Source organism: Carassius carassius, chromosome 32 (assembly GCF_963082965.1).
Source record: "Carassius carassius chromosome 32, fCarCar2.1, whole genome shotgun sequence".
NCBI classification, from domain to species: Eukaryota; Metazoa; Chordata; class Actinopteri; order Cypriniformes; family Cyprinidae; genus Carassius; species Carassius carassius.
Genome location: NC_081786.1, coordinates 16,398,742 through 16,419,759, shown reverse-complemented (window position 1 = coordinate 16,419,759; position 21,018 = coordinate 16,398,742). Strand labels below are relative to the sequence as shown.

Here is a 21,018-nt window from a genome sequence, read left to right as displayed (position 1 = left end):
GAAGTGCTCGTAATACCAAGTTTAAGGCATTTTTCAAATAAGTACAAGCTAGAAAGAGAAGGAATAAATAAGTGTAAGAATTTTTTTTTTTTAAACGTAGGATGAAGTAAAGTAGCGTCAAAAGAGATAAATGAAAATAGACAGTGATTCAGCATTCCAGATAGGGGTGGGAAAATCATTCCACCAGCCAGGAATGCTGAACGAGAATGTTCTGGAAAGTGATTTTGATCCTCTCTGTGATAGAACCACAAGGCATCGCTCACTACTGGATCTCAGACTTCTGGAGGGGATGTAGATTCATAAGCGTGAGTGGAAGTAGGAGGGTGCTGAGCCTGTGGCTGTTCTATAGGCAAGCATCAATGTCTTGAAATTGATGCGAGCCAGAAACCGGTGGCCAGTGCAAGGAGATAAAGAGAAGTCTAACATGGGCTCGTTGAAGACCAGTCATGCTGTTGCATTCTGAATCATTTGTAGAGGTCTGATGGTGCTTGATGGAAGTCCAGCCAGAAGAGCATTAGAGTAGTCCAGCCTAGAAATGACAAGGGCCTGGACAAGAAGTTGTGCAGCATGCTCCGTTAGAAAGGGCCTGATCTTTCTTATGTTGGGCATTCAGACCTGCAAGATTGAGCAGTCTTTGCTATGTGGTCTTTGAAGGTCAGCTGGTCATCAAAGTTTTAGCAATTACTACATCATTTATTTGAAAAATGATCATAGGCTAATTATGGCAGTCTTTCATGTCTATTATAGGTGAATGCAATCAGTTCTTGCGCCCATGATGCCAGTATGTGTTCGAGAAATGATTTGGGTAAATGTCAGAAATGTTACACACATGCATTTTATGTATTCACGTTGAAAGATTTTTGTTACAAAAGACCAAAACAGCATATGCTTATTAAAAAATAGTTTATTGCACATACACCGTTTAGTGACCATGTTTGTCCCCGTCCAATTAAAATTCTATAATCTCTTGCCCGACCAGCAACCTGATTGAGGTGGCACAAACGGTCACATTTGTGCTGATTTTTCAACATTAGTTCACATTGCCGGTCACATTAATATTAATTAGTGGATTATGAATATCGTAATGGCTTCTGTACACACTCTATATTTAATCACAGTGGCTACAGCTTTGAAATTTCAAATTAACAATGCTTTATATTTCCTTTATAGGTTTGCATGGCAAAGTGTGATGACCCATGCACGGCAGAGGAACTCTTTGTGTGGATATAAGAGTGAATCTGTGGACCAAGTGAGTTGTCAGACAACTATGGACAGAACTTGGCCAGAAAAGAAGGCTAAAAGATGTTTTACCCAAAGAGGAAAAGGTAAGGAGATAAAAGGAAAGGCAGCTGAGAGAGACCGGAAGCTGTACCCTCTCAGGGGACGACATGGATTGGGTGAAGTAAGCTCACTTAACTGCTGTGTAGTATTGACACGCTTGGACGAGAGCGAAACGTGCAGGAACGGCATGAAGGCTCAGGTGAAGGAAATGCATGGGAAGGCGAAAATCTGCAAGTGTCGCAAGAAAGCCTGTAAGACTTGCTGGTCAGCGCCTGAACCAAAAAGCAAAGTGAAACCTTATAAATCTGCCTTACACACAGAATTCATCCTTGAACCTCGCCAAAGGCGGCTGGCCTCTCTGAACGCAGAAGCCGTTAACAGTCTGCTGTTGGACAGAGAAGACCCCCAGCAGACATCAAAACACTCAAAGAAGCAGCAACAGACAAAAGGAGACACTTCTCTCTCTAAAGACACAACAAAAGATAATGATTGTTCCAGAAAAGGCCAAGACAACCGGAAACGAGCTTGCACTGTAGAGACCGAACAATGTCGAAACCCCAAAAAAGCAAAGACGGAGTCTGACACTATTGATCTGCAGACTTTAAACAGTCCTGCTCCCAAACGTCTGGCGGGTTTAAATGCGGCTGCCCTGCTCAAGCTGACCAGCACGTCCTCTGGAGTGAAGCGCAGGGGTAAAACGGATGGAGCTGTGCGAGGGAAGCAGCTACAGTTGAAATCGCGTAAACCGCAGCACAACTTGGCCAGTCAGTCCAATTTAAAAGTATCGCAGCAATGCTGCAGCCTCTGTGAGAAGCAAGCCCTCCACACTGAGGCATTGTGGGATGGGAGCACAGGAAGCCATGGCTTTATTAGCCCCGGATATCAGTGCAGATCCATGCTCGGCTATCCTCTCAAGCCTGTGAAAAAAGAGAAAACAGAGACTGATGTGAAATCATATTACTGCTGTTCCCAGGAGAGATCAGTAGAGTACTGCCATAGACTAGCCCTGTTCCTCGGCCAGAAAACCTTCCCCGAAACTGATGAACATTCTCTGAAGGGATTTATTCCTTCTCCTCACACCCTGACGCATCCAGCAATGCCCATCGGTGCCCATCCATATCCTTGTTACCCTGGATACTACGTCCACATCGCTCATCACGGGACTCAGACGCATCCCGTAAGCTCAAATCCAGGGAGCCACGCAGCCTCGTCTGTAACCCCGCTGTCAATGTGCACTAGTGGGGTCAAGAGACCCAAACTGTTGCCCTCTTCGGTGTCCCATCCTACAGGGATCCCTCATCCGGCGTACTGTAACTCTGTGGGCACCTGTTATGGAGAGGCCTGTAGGCTCAGCAGCTATGCCTACAGACCCACGCAACCCATCACTAGCAGGGGCTGCTCGTACACCGCAGGATGCTCCAGCTGCGTGCACAAAATGGAAACAGGTAGGATGGAAAACGAAATGAAAGTTTAAATTATCTCTTGCTTTGTCAAATTAGCTCCATAACTGTAAATTTACATAAGTTTGAGCCTTTGAGCTTTAAAGAGATTGCTTGCTGTTAACTCTGATTTCGGTTCACGTGATTATGATTGATGTACAGAGGAGAGACTTGTAAGCTGTGTCACAAGTTACATTTAAGTAGGGCTATATATCAGATACGATTGAAAAAAAAAAAAAGCTTGCAAGATGCCATCAATCTTTAAGTACTTCTTAAAGCAAGCATGCACATGTGCACCAAACCGAGTGCTTCAGAAAGGAAGTGCAGTGAGGTTAACTAAAATATTTTTGTTGTAATATTAAAGGCTTAATTTAGGTTTGTAAGGTAACTGTAAGGAAAAAAGAAACCATTATTATGCTTTAGAGTTTAGAGATTTAAAACAACTTTATATAACTGTGGACATGCTGTTATTTGTAAATGTAACATTTTTGTTGTAACTTTTTGTGCTTAATAATATATAGCATTGTTGAAATGCATACATTACATTAATGCAATCTTATTTGTCATTTTTATATACACTGAAGGTCAAAAGTTCAGAGTCAGTCAGATTAAAACATTTTTACAAACATTTCTATTTCAAATAAATGCTGTTCATTTTTTGAACCTACTATTCATTAAAAGAATGCAAAGAAATAACTGTTTTCAGCACTGATTATAAGAAATTACTTTCTTAAGCACCAAATCTCATTGAAATATTTTGTTTTTCTTTCATACCTGTTGAAATATTAGGGGGAAAAATTGATTGACTACAATAATAATAATAATGATAATTATCATAACTTAATTATGATTATTATGAAATAAAAATATTAAGATAAGTTATATATTCTTAATTTAAGTAGACTTGTTTTCAAAATGACATCAGCATGTAAAATAAGGAATGACTGAATTTAAGAAAATGTTTTTCTGCTGTGGATGGAGTGATTTCCACATTCATCATTCTACACCATGTTTGTGTCCTCAACCTTGACCCAGTCTCAGCAGCAGACGTCTTTGTGAATGAGCTCATGCAGTCTATGAAAGTGATTGATCTAAAGGTGTACACAACAAATACAGTGACTTTAAGGGATGTCAAGAGAAACCCCATTGAGGTCGCATCAATGACTTAAGAAAAAAGATTGGCTTGAATAGGAGTCAAATGAAATGAAATTCCTTCCCCAGTCACGTTATGGCTGTTCACTGCTGGTTCGAATGTGAGTAATTGCCACAGGTGGGGAGGGTGCTGCTTATTTTTGTTGGCATGAGACTTGAACTGTCAGTTCATTGTGAGGTGGCAGCTGTGGTCTCTCAGTCGCTTGTGAACCTCTGCGCAGGCAGGGACCTCTGCAGACATGCTCCCTTGTTGGTTTTTAACCACACGGCTGAGTTGTACAATGTAATTTTTCATTTGCCTTAATCTCCATTAATGAGACCGTAATCTGACTCTCTGCGGGTTTCTCTTTAGGTACATCATGACTTTACAGTGACAAGATAAACAAGCAAAGCAGAAGCATTTTTAGTACTACTTTAAAGCTGGTAAATTTGGTTTGTTATTAAATGAATGTTCAAATAGTGCAATTTTTGAATGTGCAAAGATTTATACTTGAGATACACAATCAGCAGTACTAAACAATTTAACACTGTGTGCACTGAAAGCTGAGTATTAGGAGAGGGCAGTTTTATTAAAGCTGTCTGTATACTGTAGGGGTAAGTGAAGTTTGCTTCCAATAACGCTTCCTGTTTGATTGAAGCTACAATGACTGCAAAATTCCTTAAAAGCGATCTCTATACACAGAGGCGAAACCCTGTGAACAAGGTTATCTTAAGTATTGTTATAGAGGTTGATTACCGCTCCAACTGCGTGTAATGGTTTGCACTTAGCCTGAGGGCTGTTTGATTTGTTCAGAATTGGTGTTCAATTTACGTTTGTTGCCTGTTAGATTTTCAGGGTTCCAGATTGTAATAAAATGTCTGCGTTTGGTATTCATTGATGTCAATCCTCAGGGGATGGGTAGCATGATAATGCTGATAGATCTGTCCTGCGTGCCTGATTTTGCATGAGAAGTCCCTGAGAAGAATGTCCTGCTTCAGGTTAAAACCTAACCTTACCAAACAACAGGTTAATCAGCTGTTATAGAGTTATTCTTCTTTACAGTCGGCAGTAACACAGTCATTTAAAAAAGATAACTGAATTGATTTCAGATAAGTCACTCAGTGCCTCCACTCTCTGACCTCCAACCCTGGGCTGATTTGACCTCATATATAGACTGAACCGCATTAAATTACTGAAAAAGGAAACTCAGCAGCCTCACCAGATTTCCAGTTTAATTTAAAACTGGAAAATGTATGATTTCATTTAGAAAACATTTTAAAGGAGTAGTTCACTCTAAAAAGAACATTTGCTCACCCTCAGGCCACCCAAGATGTAGTAGATGAGTTTGCTTCTTTATAAAAACAGAATTAGAGAAACTTTGCATTACATTACTTGCTCAGTTTTTCCTTTCACAAAGCATTAAAATGTTAGTTCACCCAAAAATGTAAATTCTATCATTAATTACTCACCCTCGTGACATTCCAAACCCATTACAAATTCTCATGTCACCCATTCTATGTCTAATGGTGAGCAAGTGATGTAATGCAAAAACAAACTCATATACATTTTGGATGGCTTTAGGGTGAGTACATTTGAATGAGTACATTTTGTAGTTTTAAAGGTCAGTTTATGAACTATAAAACTGGTTTTGAAATTAAATGTTTTTTTCTTTTCTTTTAATTTGACAGTTCCCAACTATACACTTTTAATTTCTTGTAATTGCACAGTTGCATTTCCCACAGTGCATCCCACATCTAGGCAGAGCCTCGAGAGCCAACTCTGCATGCTTCGCTCCCAGGCAGACCACATTTCTTATCCCTTTTCATGCAGAATGCATCACATGTACAGGCTCACACCTCAAATGTCCTCATCACTATGGGAACCGCATAGGCAATTGACAGGAGGTTTCCCAAGATTGGCTCATCCACCCTGAAATTTTGGTCATGTGTGTTTGTAGATGCCTACACAAACATCACCCTTGGATCACAGCAATTGGAAGTTATTGGAATGATGCATTGTCATTATGTTGGAAGTTCAATTATATATTAATAATCAAGTGTTTCACTGTTTTCACACTTCTAAATTGATATGTAGTTCCTGTCATAAAATTCAATCCCCTCAAGGGTGTATATAGTTGTGGTAACAGACTCTTAGCTTTGCGTCTGATACACTGACTCATTTATGGCTACATTAGTCTGCTGTGTTGTATTACATGCAATATTGTTTTTGTTTATTATCATAAATGCATGTTGAGCATTTTAAGAACTTTTATGATTTTTGCTGCTTCTGCTCCTGTAGAAGACTACTCTTACCCCCTGGATGACCACAGCTCGTCCATCACGATGCCTTCTGCCCTGCCTCTGTCCATCTGCCCAATATCCAGTGTGCCTCCACCCACCCAGTCAGTGCCCCACCTGCAGATGCCTCTTCCTGATGCCGGTCGACCCCAGGTGCAGATTAGAGTGGGACGGGAATGCCCTCAGAGGGCCAAGCCACCCAGTGACTCTCGTTCTGGGGTGCAGGAGTCTGCTGTTTGCCCCCACATTAAGGATGGCCAGCTGGGAGCGGGCCATGGCAGCGGCGCTGCCAAGCAGTCGAAGATCAGCCGTCGCAGGGCAACAAACGGCTGGCTGCCTGTTGGTGTGGCAACAGAAAAGGAAGTTTTCATCGTGGTACGTGTTTGAGTTGCCCTGTCCTGGGATATTGGAAGTTTCTTTAAAAAACATTTAGATACCCAGAGCAAGACTTAAAGCAGCCGTTCATTGAAAGAGTTTGCGTTTATTCCTGGCAAATGACTAAGTGGTGTCCCGGGCATTTTCCTTAGAACAACACTTTTGAAATGTCAGTAGTAAACACAGTGAATTGCATTCATTGGAAATGGCATTGTTATTATTTGTATTATTATTATTTAATTCCAGTGAGGTGCTTTTAAACAAATATTTCTAAACATGTTTTAAATAGCCAGTGGGCAAACCTCAGACAATGACCGGTTGTGTTTGCATCATATTGCTTTTTCTATTTCTCCATCTGAGCATTTTTATGAACTAGAACATCTGTATTAAATTGAGAGTTTATGAAATGTTTATACACAACACTTTAGGATTCAGAAGGCAGTCTGTGTAGTTGACCACAATGCTGACTCATGCCTTTACTAGGTCTATTGGCTGCTCTTTAGGGATTTGGATACTAGTCCTAGCCTTGACAAATAGAAAAAAAAAGTCATTTTGATGAAAGACTCTACTGTGTAATCATGGAATGATTACTGAAGGGTCATGTGACGCTGAGGACTGGAATGGCTGCTGAAAATTCAGCTTTTCCATCATGGGAATAAACTACATTTTAGGGGTAAATTACATTACAGAAATAAATTACAATTATATTCAAATATAAATCAACTTAAATTGTAATAATAATATTTATAAAATAAATAAATGCAGCCTGGTTAAGCATAAGGGACATTTAAAAAAATATATCATCACTCAAATTTGAATGGTGTAAACATTTTTATTAGATCTGCACTCAATTCAAATATTATTTTTTTATAATTGTAATGACCGTGTGCTGTTCTTATTTATAGTGTGCATTTTTAAATTAATATCCTTTAAAAGTGCCTCTCCTCTGGCCCACATGCTGCATTTGTAAGACATCAGGTGTCTACTAAAAAATACTTTTTGATATTCATTTTGAGACTAGTCATTCAGGAAACCCACAGACTACTTGATTTAGCTTTCTTAAGAAAAGCTTTAATTAATCAGGCTGGTTTCACATTGAGCTCTAATTGGAGGTTTGAAAATGTGTAGTTTTTCAAAAATCTGACATGATCCAAAAGTGTGTAATAAGATAGAATACATTGTGTAACACTGTATTTTTCCTTTCGTTTAAGGGTGAGGACTCCACATCCCTGCGCAGGTGCTATGAAGCAGTGCAGAGAGATGGAGAGGTGATCAGGGTCAGAGATACAGTGCTACTGCGCTCAGGTCCAAGGAAGAAATCCTTGCCTTACGTGGCCAAAGTCTCTGCCTTCTGGGAAGACCCTGAGTCAGGTAAACCTTTTTCTGAACAATGCTTTCTCTAACACATCAATGAAAGCCACAGAAGAGCTCATAATGCTCCTACTTTCAGGGGAGCTGATGATGAGCTTGTTTTGGTACTACCGCCCAGAACACACTCAGGGGGGTCGCAATCCCAGCATGCACTGTGAGGTGAGTCCAGAATTGTTCATGGCACAGCAATGTGGTCCTCCGGGAACTAGCAATGTCAACATTTGACTTCCTTTGATTATGAGTTTCATAGAGGAAGTAGGCAGCACAAGTTTCCTGTGTTCACTAAACCACTGAAATGGGGACACTGGACAAACAAATGACTCCCAGCACTCTCAAACACATTATGGACACTGTATCTATACTAGAATTCATAAACGGATGTTTTAACATCCCTGCATCTTCTAACATCAATATTTGATGTAGTACTAAGTTTCAAAAGACTGCTTTTTTTCTCAGTGTATTAGTTGCCATATTTATTTTATACATTTACAGCATGGATATTCCCTTAAGTTGAATATAAAATATTGATGGTGTGTGAATTCTTCCAGAATGAGATTTTCGCATCTCGGCATCAGGATGAAAACAGTGTGGCATGTATCGAGGATAAGTGCTATGTGTTGACATTAGCACAGTACTGTAGGTGAGCAATCATATTTATCAGCTCATTGCAAGTGTCAAATGTATCAGTGCCTCATATCTTTTGTATAAATCGAATGTAATTTTGAATGTTTCAGATTTTGTGCCTTGGTGAAGTGTCGTGAGGAGGGCTTTCCCAGACATAGCTCCCTGGTCCCTCCTTCCAGCTATGTAATTCCAGCTCATCGTTGCGTGCCCAGCGACATCGACCCCGACTTGGTGTTCGTCTGCCGCCACGTTTACGACTTCCGCTACGGCCGTCTGCTGAAAAACCTGCAGTAGGTCTGAATGGAGCCATACACTGAAACCAGAATCCAAAACGTTGTGACACAATCAAAGCCCTATCACCTGGACGGCCACAAGTCTTTAGGAAGTTGTTGTTATTTTCTGTTTTCCCTTTAGGATAAATGCTATCAGCGTAGCACTTCTGAAAAAAGTTTTTAAGCTGTCATCCCTTGTGACTTTGTAGAACGGCATTCTGAGCACAACTACCTTGAGTTCAAAGGTACCGATCGCCAAAATGTGATTTTTCACGCCATGAATTTGAGTATTTATTTTTGCAGTTATCTTTTATATTTGCTGAATGAGTGAAGCAAGACGAAGAAATTAATGCAGGTACATTAAGAATGACCTTGAATTATGGAATAGAGTTCTAATGTTCTTTCTTTGGAAGTAGACGCACCCTAATCTGTAGATTGAAGGCTAAAAATATTTATTTTTAGATAAATTGAACACAAGCTCCGTCGTTTAGGAGGCACCAATCAGTTTGATCCACAATGCAACAGCCAATCAATCATTCAGTCATCGTAACAGGGTGTGGGGGATCACAGACTTATCGTGGCGGACCAAATATACCAGAATGCATTTGGTTAACTTAACATTCTGTTGATCGACCAATGAGAAACAAGCTTTCGTCCTCCAGTCGCCCATCATGACTTGCCTTATATCCAACACAGATGTTCCCCATTTTCTGCCTTCCCAGCAAACCAAAGGTTATCACGCCACTCCTTAACATCCACCTTTGCGACTCCATTAGTTTGCACTAAAACTTATCATTCACCGAGTCAGCAGTCTGACTCACCTGCTACTGATCTCCAATGCAGGAAAATACTGTGTATTTGTTGTACGTGTACAGAGAGATACGAGAGAACTCGCTAACTGTCAGTTACAAATGTGAATGGACAAACTTTCTTGCGTGCGCAGGCCTGCTTTCAACGTGTGCCCTTTGCTTCTGGTCCTACATGGTAGCTTTGTTACAAGATCGCTAATTACGATATGAGAAAGCTGTTTTATATGGTCTGTTTGTGCCTTTAAATAGTTAACAGTCTGCTATGTAAAGAATTACTTGGTGGGTGACTGGGTTTCTTTTTCCTCAAGCCTCCTCACTTTTTTGGCCTGCTTGTTTTGCACCACGTTGTTATCTGTGCTAAAAAGCATTGATAAGATTGTCCGATCGCACTATGCTGACCTTCACACTTCCCTGTTTTGGGCTTTTTTTGAGGACTTTAAATAAGATGGAAGAGTTAAGGAGTACTATTGTACTCAAAAAAAGGTGAAGACTTGTTTGTATTTTGTTTGATTTTTTTTACATCAAGACAATTTGTCTTAGGATAACAAGTTTTTTTTGTGTTCAGATACGCTTAAACGTATTCTTGAATCCATTCCTTTCATGTTATTAAGATCTGAGTGAATATTAATCAGTCGGAAGTAATTTGTCATTGTGATGAAGATGAGAGATGATTTTTGTAGTTATAATCCCTTTGCATAGCCTATATAAATATATATCATGCCCAACTTCAGTAGTGTTGACCAAAATATACAAAAAACAGAAGTGAAATAATCTCGTCCTGATTTTCTGTTCCGTTAAATGTCATCTCCTAGCATCAGATATGCCAGTTTAGACGTGTTAATGCCATAGCGGTTTCGCGGAACATTTAAGCAGAGCTCGTTTTGCTTCGGTTGGTGGTGTGGTTGAGTAGACTCCTTAATGGTTGCTGTTTGTGTGAAAGTGATGTATTTTTGAAATGTATACTTCGCTAAGCAGAATGTTCTGTATGGCAGATATAACGTGTACCAAAATAAGGAGAGAACGAGAGGATTATGTTCATTCCTCTGTATACAAAACTGACCATGAATTCCAAGCTCTTTGCTCCTTTAATGAACGGCTGTTTGTGTGTATGTGGGCGAGCGTATCTATACAAATATATATATTTCAGTGCAGCATGGAAGTACTGGGCATTCTTTGAAATAATAGATCTAGCACAGCGCATTTGTATTATTTAAGATAGAAATGTATATTATAAGAGGAAAATATTTAAAAGGAATAAATAATATATGAGCATCAAGTTGTTTGTCTTGTTTGTTTAGTTCCTGATGTACTGCCGTCGATCCAAATGAAGCATAAAGCACATAATTACATTTTTAACACTGGTTGTATGATGTTAACAGCTTCTCAAGTGTCCCGCAGAGGCATCTATGTCAAAAAGCTTCATAAAAAAAATCCATATTACATAATGAAGTTTTCTCAGTTGTGTGCATATTTTTCCTGAAGGCTCTGTGTGCTGCTATAATCTACATTAAATCAGTGTTCAATTAATGTGTATTAAAAGACCTCATCACTAATGGTGTTGGACAAATATGATGGAGACTGGCTCCTTTCAATTTTTAAATTGACAATGTATGTAATTTTGGTGTATATTTTTATATGGTTAAGACAACATAAGCTGCACCGGTGCAGTGTTACCACAGGGTGTCATGCTGTACCTATCTTGACCCTCTTTTGCCTGACTGCACTAACTCATTCTTATGAGAGAAATAAGCCAATACTAGCTGGTGCAAATATTTAATATTAACAGTAAAACATCCAGCATCTGCTTGATCTATGCATATTTTTCCCCTGTTTCAGAGGGGGTGACTTCTTTCCCTTCACGGAGAAAGCAATGTAATGTATAGAGGACTTGTTTGAAGCTTTTCACTTCACAGGTTTCTGTAATTGATAGACCAGAGTAATGTGGATTAGTTTTTTTATCAGCTGTTTTAACTCTCATTCTGACGGCACCTGTTCAATTCAGAGGGATCCACTGGTGAGCAAGTGATGTAATGCCAAATTTCTCAAAATCTTTTCAAGTGAAGAACCAAACAGGTCTACATCTTGGATGGCCTGATGGTGAGTAAATGTTCAGCCAATTAAAATGTTTGACTGAGCTGTTTATTCAGTGGTCATCTTAGTAGCCTACTGAGCTGTCTACTTCATGACGTCTGAAGTGAATTTTCCTCCTTGACGTACTCAAACTCTTAGTGACCTTCAAGCATAACTAATCTCAGAACCAAAGTGTGATCCACTTGTGGATTTATTTTGCTACCTGGATCCTTCAATTCTCATGGAGACCAGTTAAGAAAGTACTTGCAAGCAGATGGAAGAATCTGCTAGCTGTTTATTTATTTCCTCATACAGGTTTCTGGCTGGAAAGGCATTTGTTCTTCAGCCATGTACATCAAATCTTATATGGCATTTGATACATATTTTGAGTATATATAAAGTGTACATTTGGTGAATTCTGTGTTTTTGTTCATTAATATACCTGAGCGCAACAGACAGCTTCAATGGAGTTTACTGCATGAGCTAAATTAGAATCTTCTGCAGTATTTTGTTTGCATTATTAATGATCAATATGAAAAATGATGTTAATGTCTCTGAAGCAATAATGATGTTTTTGGTTTTCATTTATGCTAATGTTATAAGATAAGCACATTTTGATGTTGCCATCTGTCTGGTGAACAAGTGCTTTTATTGGTTCTTACAAAATAATTGCTGTTTACCCTAAAGAGCAACCATTGCTATCCATTTTAATCATTTCAGTTTTGTCTGTTTACTAACTGATCTGAAATCATATAGACATGCTATATTCGGCTCTGGAGATGCAGAAAATATTGAATACATTTCCACACACAAAAAAAAAAGTTCTTAGTCATATATGTAAATCTGGTAAATTCTCTTTAAATTAAAATTCAGATTTAGAATTAATGTTACATTTTTTAAATCTATTCATAGCAGGAAAATAAATCATTATAAAATGCAGATGTTTAACATGCAGAACCAACACGGATGTATTATTTATTCCCAGTCCAGTGCATAAACAAACCCACAACATATTTACAAACCATTTCAGAGCTGTAATCAAATCTTAGATAATAAATAAAAATTACCAAATCAAATTTTGCAACTCCTCCCTTATCAACCAAATGCACACAGCTACAGATTCAAAATGTGGCAATGGCATTTAAATCTGTTCGTTAATTGAGAAGGTAAGCAGCATTATAAATATTCATGAGGCATCTGATTTATCTGCATATCAGTCGTTGTATTTCATCTCGCGTATCACAGTGAGAGACTGGAAGGGTGCACCTTTTGCTCAGTCCCCCCAAATGAGATCAGTGAGTGACTGATCAGTGAGGCTCTGGAGATGAGAAGCGAGAAATCGCCCCATTGCTCACCAATGTGTGAGAGAGTAAATGAATCCAAGCAGCAGTGTTTCTAGCATTACCTATGTCTGCTCTTCTTTACAGGCTGTTTACGTAGACGCATAAAAAAACATTCATTTGCATTTTTTCTGTCCTTTTTTTTTTTTTTAGGCAGAATATCATCAAGCTTGCATTGATCTTTTAATATCAGTTAAAGAAATATATATGTATTTCCCAATATTTCAGAGATGGCAACAGATGCCTCAGGACAAAAATGTTTTTTTTGTGTGTGTTTTATTCCTGGAAATTCTATGGCACACACTGATTTGAAACCCTATAATATAATCTAAAATAAATACAATTTAGAATATGTAGATTTTAAATCATAAAAAGTGAAAGATTATTTTTATGCAACAGTTCAATAAACAGGAAGTTAATACTGAGTCAATTAACTGAAGTTAATACTGAGTCAAAGAACAATTAACCATTTTGTGTCTCTTAGCAACCCACAGTATGGTGTTTGAATCAGCTGAACATGTTCAGTCGGTGAAAACAAGTGCAGACCAGTACAAAGAGACACTGACAGGGGTTACACACACCGGATAAATGTGTTTGTTGCAGTTTGTCTGCATTTGTCAGTGCAGTGTGAAGTTACATTTTGTTTTTCAATGAATCAATGTTTTTGAATGAATGATTCATAAAGAAAGTTGCATGGCTCCACCTGTTTGTTGAAAATGTAACCTGCAGAAAGAGAAACAATCCCGATAGGTTTGGTAGAATGTCCAAGCATGGATAATAAGACCACCTTCTTGTCCTCTTTCGCCCATGTTTTGTCTCTTGAAATAGTCCAAATAACCCAAAGTTGTTCCTTCACTTCCTTTTGTTTACACACTTTCTTGGACATCTGTCCTACAAAAAGACTAATGACCAAATGTAATGCTTTAAAATTCTGTAGGATATGTCCAATTTCAATTGAATCCCTTTTTATTCCTGGCCATGCCATTGCTTTAGATAGGGCTAAATGTTAAAAGTTATACAATTTTTGACCATATTGATAAAGACTTAAAGATTTTTTATTTTATTTTTTTGGTATGGTTTGAATTTGGCCATACAGAAGTCCTAAATCTCTCATTGCTTGCTATAAATGTTCAGAAAGCATGGAAGGACCAAGTGATATTTATCTAAGTGAGGAAAATCAGTACGCTTCTGAAAGCTCGACAGTGTCTTTGAACGAAATGATGGATGTTGCCAGGGAGGAAATGACTTGCAGCTGTTTCACTCTAGATATACTGCACCTGTCTTAGTTTTGAAGAATGACACATGAAAGCCATACTAATGACTAATAGGGAGATAAAACTGAAAGTGGCCCACTGTTCATCTGAACACATGCATTGATGTACTGAAAATATGTATATAATTATTATATATAGTATAGATTTACTGAAGATTTACTGAAGATTTTGCATAGTAAAAAGAGATGGGCTACTTTTAAGTTAACTGAATTGCCGTTCACATTCCATTTTACAAACATGTTGTGCAATAAACAGATTCCAAGAGGGTTACAATATAGGAAAGTCTGAAAAAATACCTTGAAGCAAATTATTTTATATATATAAAGTGTATAAATATTTATTAATTTGAGAATTGCACCAATAACCATAACAATTTACAGTCAATCTTGCAGTTGATTTCTTTAGAGTTCATTAAATAATTCAAATATAGATATTAACAACTCTTATGTTTTATGAAAATAAACAGTGTTTCCTTTGGGGATAAAAATGTCAGTTCAAGAAAACAAATTATGGACATTATGTATAATTATTGGTCAGTGTCAGACAGAACAGTAGTTATTGGTTTTATGATATATGAAGCTCAGTTCCCAACAAAGTCATTTTTTAACCAAGTATTAATATTACTATAACAGTTGCACCATTCTGGAATGTTTTTGGACTTTGCAGTGGGGGGGGGGGGGTAATGCTGTTTTCTCATATTGTTTTTATTTGTCACCTTCAGTGGAGAAGATACTTTCTTTTCTCTGCGGAAAAAATATTTGAAGCCTTTTCCCCTGCTGGCTTCTTCTTACCTCATTCAGTGCGGCTGAGAGTGACCAGAGTGTTTGTAAACCAGACACTGTTTTCTGGTGCTGCATGAAAATGAGATCTCCGTGTAGTAACAGCTCTACCTTGAACATGAGCTACTAGCGCTGGAGGTCACTGAACTCTTATGAGTCACGCATTTGCATAGTAATGAAATACTAACAGGGTTTTTTCATTTCATTTTACTTTAGCCCGCTGTTGATCAGAAAGAGGGGACAATACCTTATCCATCAATCCTCTCAATGCTACTTAACCACTGCTGTGTCATAGATGCTCAGCTGTTGAGCTGCATTTGTGCATTTAAATGAAAAATCCTGCTAAAGCTTGTATAATAGTCTCAACTTCTCTGATTTCAGATATCACGGTTCAGTATTTTAAAAACGACCTTATTTTAGTCACAGATTTTATCTGAAATGACCTGTGACAAGACTATTCCATAGCGACTTAATTGCAATTAAAGGGATTGTTCACCCAAAAATGAAAATTCTGTAATTTATTACTCACCCTCATGTGTCATGGTACTGTCGTGAGCGTGCATTGAAAACCAATATGAAAGAGAAGAAATTGTTGAATAAAGTTGTGATTTCTTCAAAAATATTTTAATTTGGGTTCCAAAGATGAACGTCTTACAGGTTTGGAACGACATGAGAGTGAGTAATTAAATGGGGTCATATGAGGAGATTTCAAGTTTTCCTTTCTCTTTGGAGTATTACAAGCTGTTCATGAATAGATAAGATCCCTAAAGTTACAAAGTCTCAATCCCAAAGGGATATTCTTTATAAAAGTGAGTTTTTTTAGTTTTGAGCATTAGAGTAGTGCTTGTTGCTGGTCATTTCTCTGTTCACAAATGCAGACATGGTTTTGTTTACGCGTCATGATGCGATGCAATGCGTAAAAAGAATGTACAAGTCATTATAATCTGTAATTATGTCCCCACTTGATGCAAAAATTGCTTGTTAGTAATGGGTTTTATTGTTTTTCTCTCGTGGTGCCAGTGTTCTGACCGGGACATGCATCACAGTATGTTAAGCGGTGTAACATTTCAGTCACATGCTTGAGGCATTCAGCCAATCACAACACACTGGATAGCTGACCAATTTGAGCACAACTCGCTTTTCAGAACGATTAACAATAATGTACAGAATGTGGAAAATAATGTTTGTTTTTATAAGCTTAAACCGCATAAACACATTTCATAACACCATATACACAAAATAATAAAAAAATTTAGCTACATCATATGATCCCTTCAATGACAGAGTTTCCCTTTAACTTAAAGCACATAATATACATTTGTATTTGTGCCGCATTAGAGAGCTATGTGAGCCAAAGTTTATTTGTATGGAGCACAAGTCCTTCTGGGAAGTTTATATTAGACTCGGGAAGTCATATTTATGACATCAGGTATGTTCGAGTCATTTGGTCGGAGCAAGATTGCGATGTTCCTTTTCCACAAAAAAAACATCTTCAAAATGATGAATGAGTGTGTTTTTGCATAAATGTTTAACTCATAAATACGATCTTTCCAAAACAACTTAAACACCATCAAATACATGTTTATAGAGTTTCAAGTGTTTGTTAACATTGTGAATGTAGTAGTAAATTGTGATTTACTGATGCAAAAAAAAAAATTCTCTCAACAAATTAGTTTAGACCTGGTGTGACTTCATCAGGTGTGACTTTATTTTCCAGAAAGAGCTGTGGGATGCCATGCTTTTAAGTATGACCTCTGACGTTCTGCTAGTGACTAATTCAAGTAAGCACTGATTGATAAGCATTGCCTCCTGCCTTTGGTAACCATCTCATTCTCTCAGCCAACTGTAGGCTAGTCATTAGAGCAGCCTCCAGCGCTCTCAGATAACGAGTCGGCATAAATGGGTTAGCCACTGGAGCTCAGCCACTCATTGCTTTTCCTAGAGATCTTAATCTAAAGCCATTATGGAGACCTTTTCTTGAATCTGAGGGACTGACTGCCAAGCAGAATCATTGTAATTGGTATGAGAAGGGATTCATCAAGACCAATGCCTGTGAAGCAGGAGTGAAACATGTTAATAAAAGCTGCCTGACACTGCAGACAAAACGGGGCCGGTCAGAAATGGAGGTTGAAATGGCTTTCTGAAGCACACTGATGGACTCATTTGCATATGGGAATTTGAAGGGAGTGGCCTCTGTCTCTCAAGTGGACAGTGAATTGGGTGGAACAAAAAAGAAAGACAGTAATGCTTTTTGTCTAGCAGAGTGTAACATTTAGCTGACATGAGAATGGACCCAATCGGTTAGTTTCGGTGCACTTAATGTATGAGCGCTAGAGTCATTCCTGTAATGCAGGTGCCTACTTTTTGAATTAACTTTTAATAATTGCTCATGTTTATGCTGTAATTTTATTTAAAAAATATATATATATATATTATAGTATTTCTATAAAATGCTATAATGACACAAAATGCTAGAATTAATTGACAAATCATATCAGCAGCACATGTGAATGTGAATGAGTACTAGTCAGGTTAATCACTATCATACTAATTAGATTGTAAGAGCAGACTGATGACTATAAAAGGAGGGAAGAAGCTCTTTCAATCATTGTGTTCTTGTTAGCAATGGTTATCATCAAAGAAACATGTGCAGCCATCATGAAAGAACCATTAACCATATCATCAAGAACTTCAAGAAGTAGCAAACTTTGCAAAACACCAAATTTATGTCACTGCCAAAACTTTTGGCCATGACTGTATAGCATTTTACCAGTGACACAAATTTTGTGTTTTGCAAAGTTTGCTGCTACAGTATTTGTAGATTATTTTACATGTTTCTATGGCATACTGAAAAAGAATGATAAGCATATCAGAAGTTTTAAAGGCATCAATTGGCCAAAAAATTTCAAGAATCTGAATAGACTGTTAGCATCTCGCTCAAAAATGACCAAAGAGATTCAATATTTTTTCCTATTTAAAACTTTTTGTTTTAAAAAATATTGAAACTCTTTGGTTATTTTTGAGCGAGATACTAACAGTCTAATCCGATTCAATGATCTATGCTAAGCTAAGCAGACCCGGAGATCGGCTGAATGGATTCAAAAATAGTAAAACTCAACTGTTTCACTCTAGTGAAGTTGGAAAATTAGCCTATTTTAAAAAATAGTTGAGCATTCCTTTAATTATGTTATTAACATGTAGATGTACAGATTAAACAAACATTTTTTTAATCAAAAATTACATTAAAATCAAAGAGCAAATGTCTACGAATTTGGAAACCTATATTGTTGATAAAAATTGGATGTGATCAAAATATTTGGACATATTTGATATAATCTTTATTTTAAAGATTATAGTTTAATTGAATATATCAGTCTTTACATTCCAATTGTAATACTAGGTTAATTTAAAAATGCACTATGTTCTCTTAATTCATGATTAAATAGTTTCCTTTATATCTATGTTCCTTCTTATTATCTTTATATTAAGAAATATAAGATGGGAGGTAGTGCATGATAGAAATGATCCAAGGAAAAATTTAGCATCATAATTTCTCAGGGCAATTACCTGTGAGCCCATATGATGTTTATTACTGTATGTGTAGTGTCAGGAAGTAATTTAGTTACTCTTGTTTCCTCATATGGTGAGTCATATTAAGTAGATTGAATGAATAAACCATTTTTAGTGGTTTAGCCTTTTTTTCTGCATGGACAAACAAGCAAATAGCTGTTTTAGCTTGCACTGATTAATGCAAAGTCGGCACCCATGAATCTTTGATTGCTTGTCCATTCATGTGGAAATGAACATGAATGTACAGCAGTTAATTGTTATTCATTTAATTATCCAAATTTTACTCCGTTCTGTCAAATCCAGCACCATATTTCGGGCAAAAGAAATTAATATACTTCAAGTCCATGATTCAACAAATCAAAGAAAGAATATAAAATGATTTGGAGTTCAGCTTCTTATGCAGTTTCAAATATTTTTAAAATAAAACTCATGCAGACAGACACATATAATCGCTATGTTGACAGCATGGCTTATGAACAATAACAACACATATGTACAGTTGTTGTTTGTTGACTTTAGCTCAGCATTTAACACCATCATTTCCTCCAAGCTGACCACAAAACTTGAAGACCTGGACATTAACACCTCCCTCGGCAACTGGATTATGGACTTTCTGACCAGCAGATCTCAGCATGTTAGGTCAGGCTACACCTGCTCCACCACCATCACACTTAACACCGGCGTACCACAGGGCTGTGTGCTGAGCCCATTCCTTTACTCCCTTTACACCCATGACTGCAAGCCTGTGCATGGATCAAACTCCATCATCGAATTTGCAGATGACACCACGATGATTGGCCTCATCAGTGACAACGATAAAACTGCCTACAGAGAGGAGATACAGCATCTGGCCGCATTGTGCGCTGACAAAAACCTGCTCCTTAACACCAGCAAGACAAAGGAGCTGATTGTGGACTTAAGTAAGAAGAAAGGAAGCACGCATGACCCCATCCACATTAACGGGATGGTTGTTGAACGTGTCTCCAGCTTCAAGTTCCTGGGAACCACCATCTCAGAGGACCTTTCCTGGACCACAAACACCTCCAGCCTTGTCAAGAAGGCTCACCAGCGCCTCTTCTTTCTCAGGACACTGAAGAAGAACCAGCTGTCTTCATCTATCCTGGTGAACTTCTACCAGTGTGCGATCGAGAGCATCCTGACCAGTTGCATCACAGTCTGTTATGGGAACTGCTCAGTTGCTGACCGCAAGGCACTGCAGAGGGTGATTAACACTTCCTGCATGAGGACATCCAGAAGAAACGCTGTCTACGTCGAGCCCTGACCATGTACTGTTTAACCTCCTGCCCTCCGGGAGGCGATTCAGGAGCCTCTGGACAAGGACCACAAGATTCAGGAACAGCTTTTTCCATAGGCTTTTTCCCTACAGCTGTCTCCTTACTGAACTCTGCCCTCTGACACCCCTCAACACCCTCCCCCCACACACACACACACACAGACTCCTCAACCCTCCTTATCACTACATCTGACTGATTTATTTATTTATTTACAACAAGCAAAAAACAGTAAACTTGCTATTACTTGCACTACTGTCTGTTCATCCAGAAACACTGAGTAATCCATTTGCACACTGAAATTTTTTCTATGCACTTTACTCTCCATTACTAGTGTAAATGATGTTCATAGTTTCTGCCTATAGTGTACATACACTTTTACATAATCCATCTGTATAGTATGGTCATAGTACACCTCTCACATCTGTAGATCATGCTGATAGTATTTAAAATCTGTAAATTATGTCCATAATACTGCCTTATCTTATAGTTATTGTACATATTGTAGACCTTGTATATTCTGTACTTACTGCTTATTGCACTTCTGGTTAGATGCTAACTGCATTTTGTTGCCTTGTACCTTACATGTCCAATGAAAATAAAGTTGAATCTAATCTAATCTAAAAAAAAGACCTGGTATTAGTATGTGTAGGACAAGCTTAAGATGCATGTTGCAGGGGATCGAGACACAGGAAACTTGGGGGTGAAGAGAGAGAGCACTTTAGATGGACCATAATTGATGCCCTTTGCTTGTGAGCATCTTTGTTGAGAGGCTTGTTCTTCACTTTGTCAGATGCCAATTTACTTTTCATCTTTTAAACTAGCCAGGCTCTACAAAAAGCCCACAAGGACCTCATCTGTTTTCTTGTAATTAGCCTTGAATCAATTTTTCCCTGCACTCAATATTCAGCCCACACTCCCTTTGAATATTCATCCATAAAGGTGCCATTCTGATGACAAGTTTGGTTCTCCTTTCTTCTGAAGCTTACCTGATATACACAGGAGATTTTAGATGCGTGATTATTAACTCAACCTAGTGGCTTTACAAACCTACATGGTTTTCTTGCTTTTATTGAAACACTGAAGGAGATGT

At 38.1% G+C, this 21,018-nt stretch overlaps 1 protein-coding gene across 1 annotated transcript; it reads left to right on the top strand.

The window, feature by feature from the left end:
• Window positions 1-606: 606 nt before the first annotated feature.
• On the top strand, window positions 607-10,083 carry LOC132112852 (bromo adjacent homology domain-containing 1 protein-like). The gene is made up of 6 exons (XM_059520550.1): window positions 607-2,726; window positions 6,151-6,524; window positions 7,736-7,895; window positions 7,975-8,054; window positions 8,444-8,535; window positions 8,630-10,083. Exons 1-6 carry the CDS (start codon window positions 1,073-1,075, stop codon window positions 8,811-8,813), a joined length of 2,544 nt encoding a protein of 847 aa, XP_059376533.1. The 5' UTR covers window positions 607-1,072; the 3' UTR covers window positions 8,814-10,083.
• The last annotated feature ends 10,935 nt before the right edge of the window (window positions 10,084-21,018 follow it).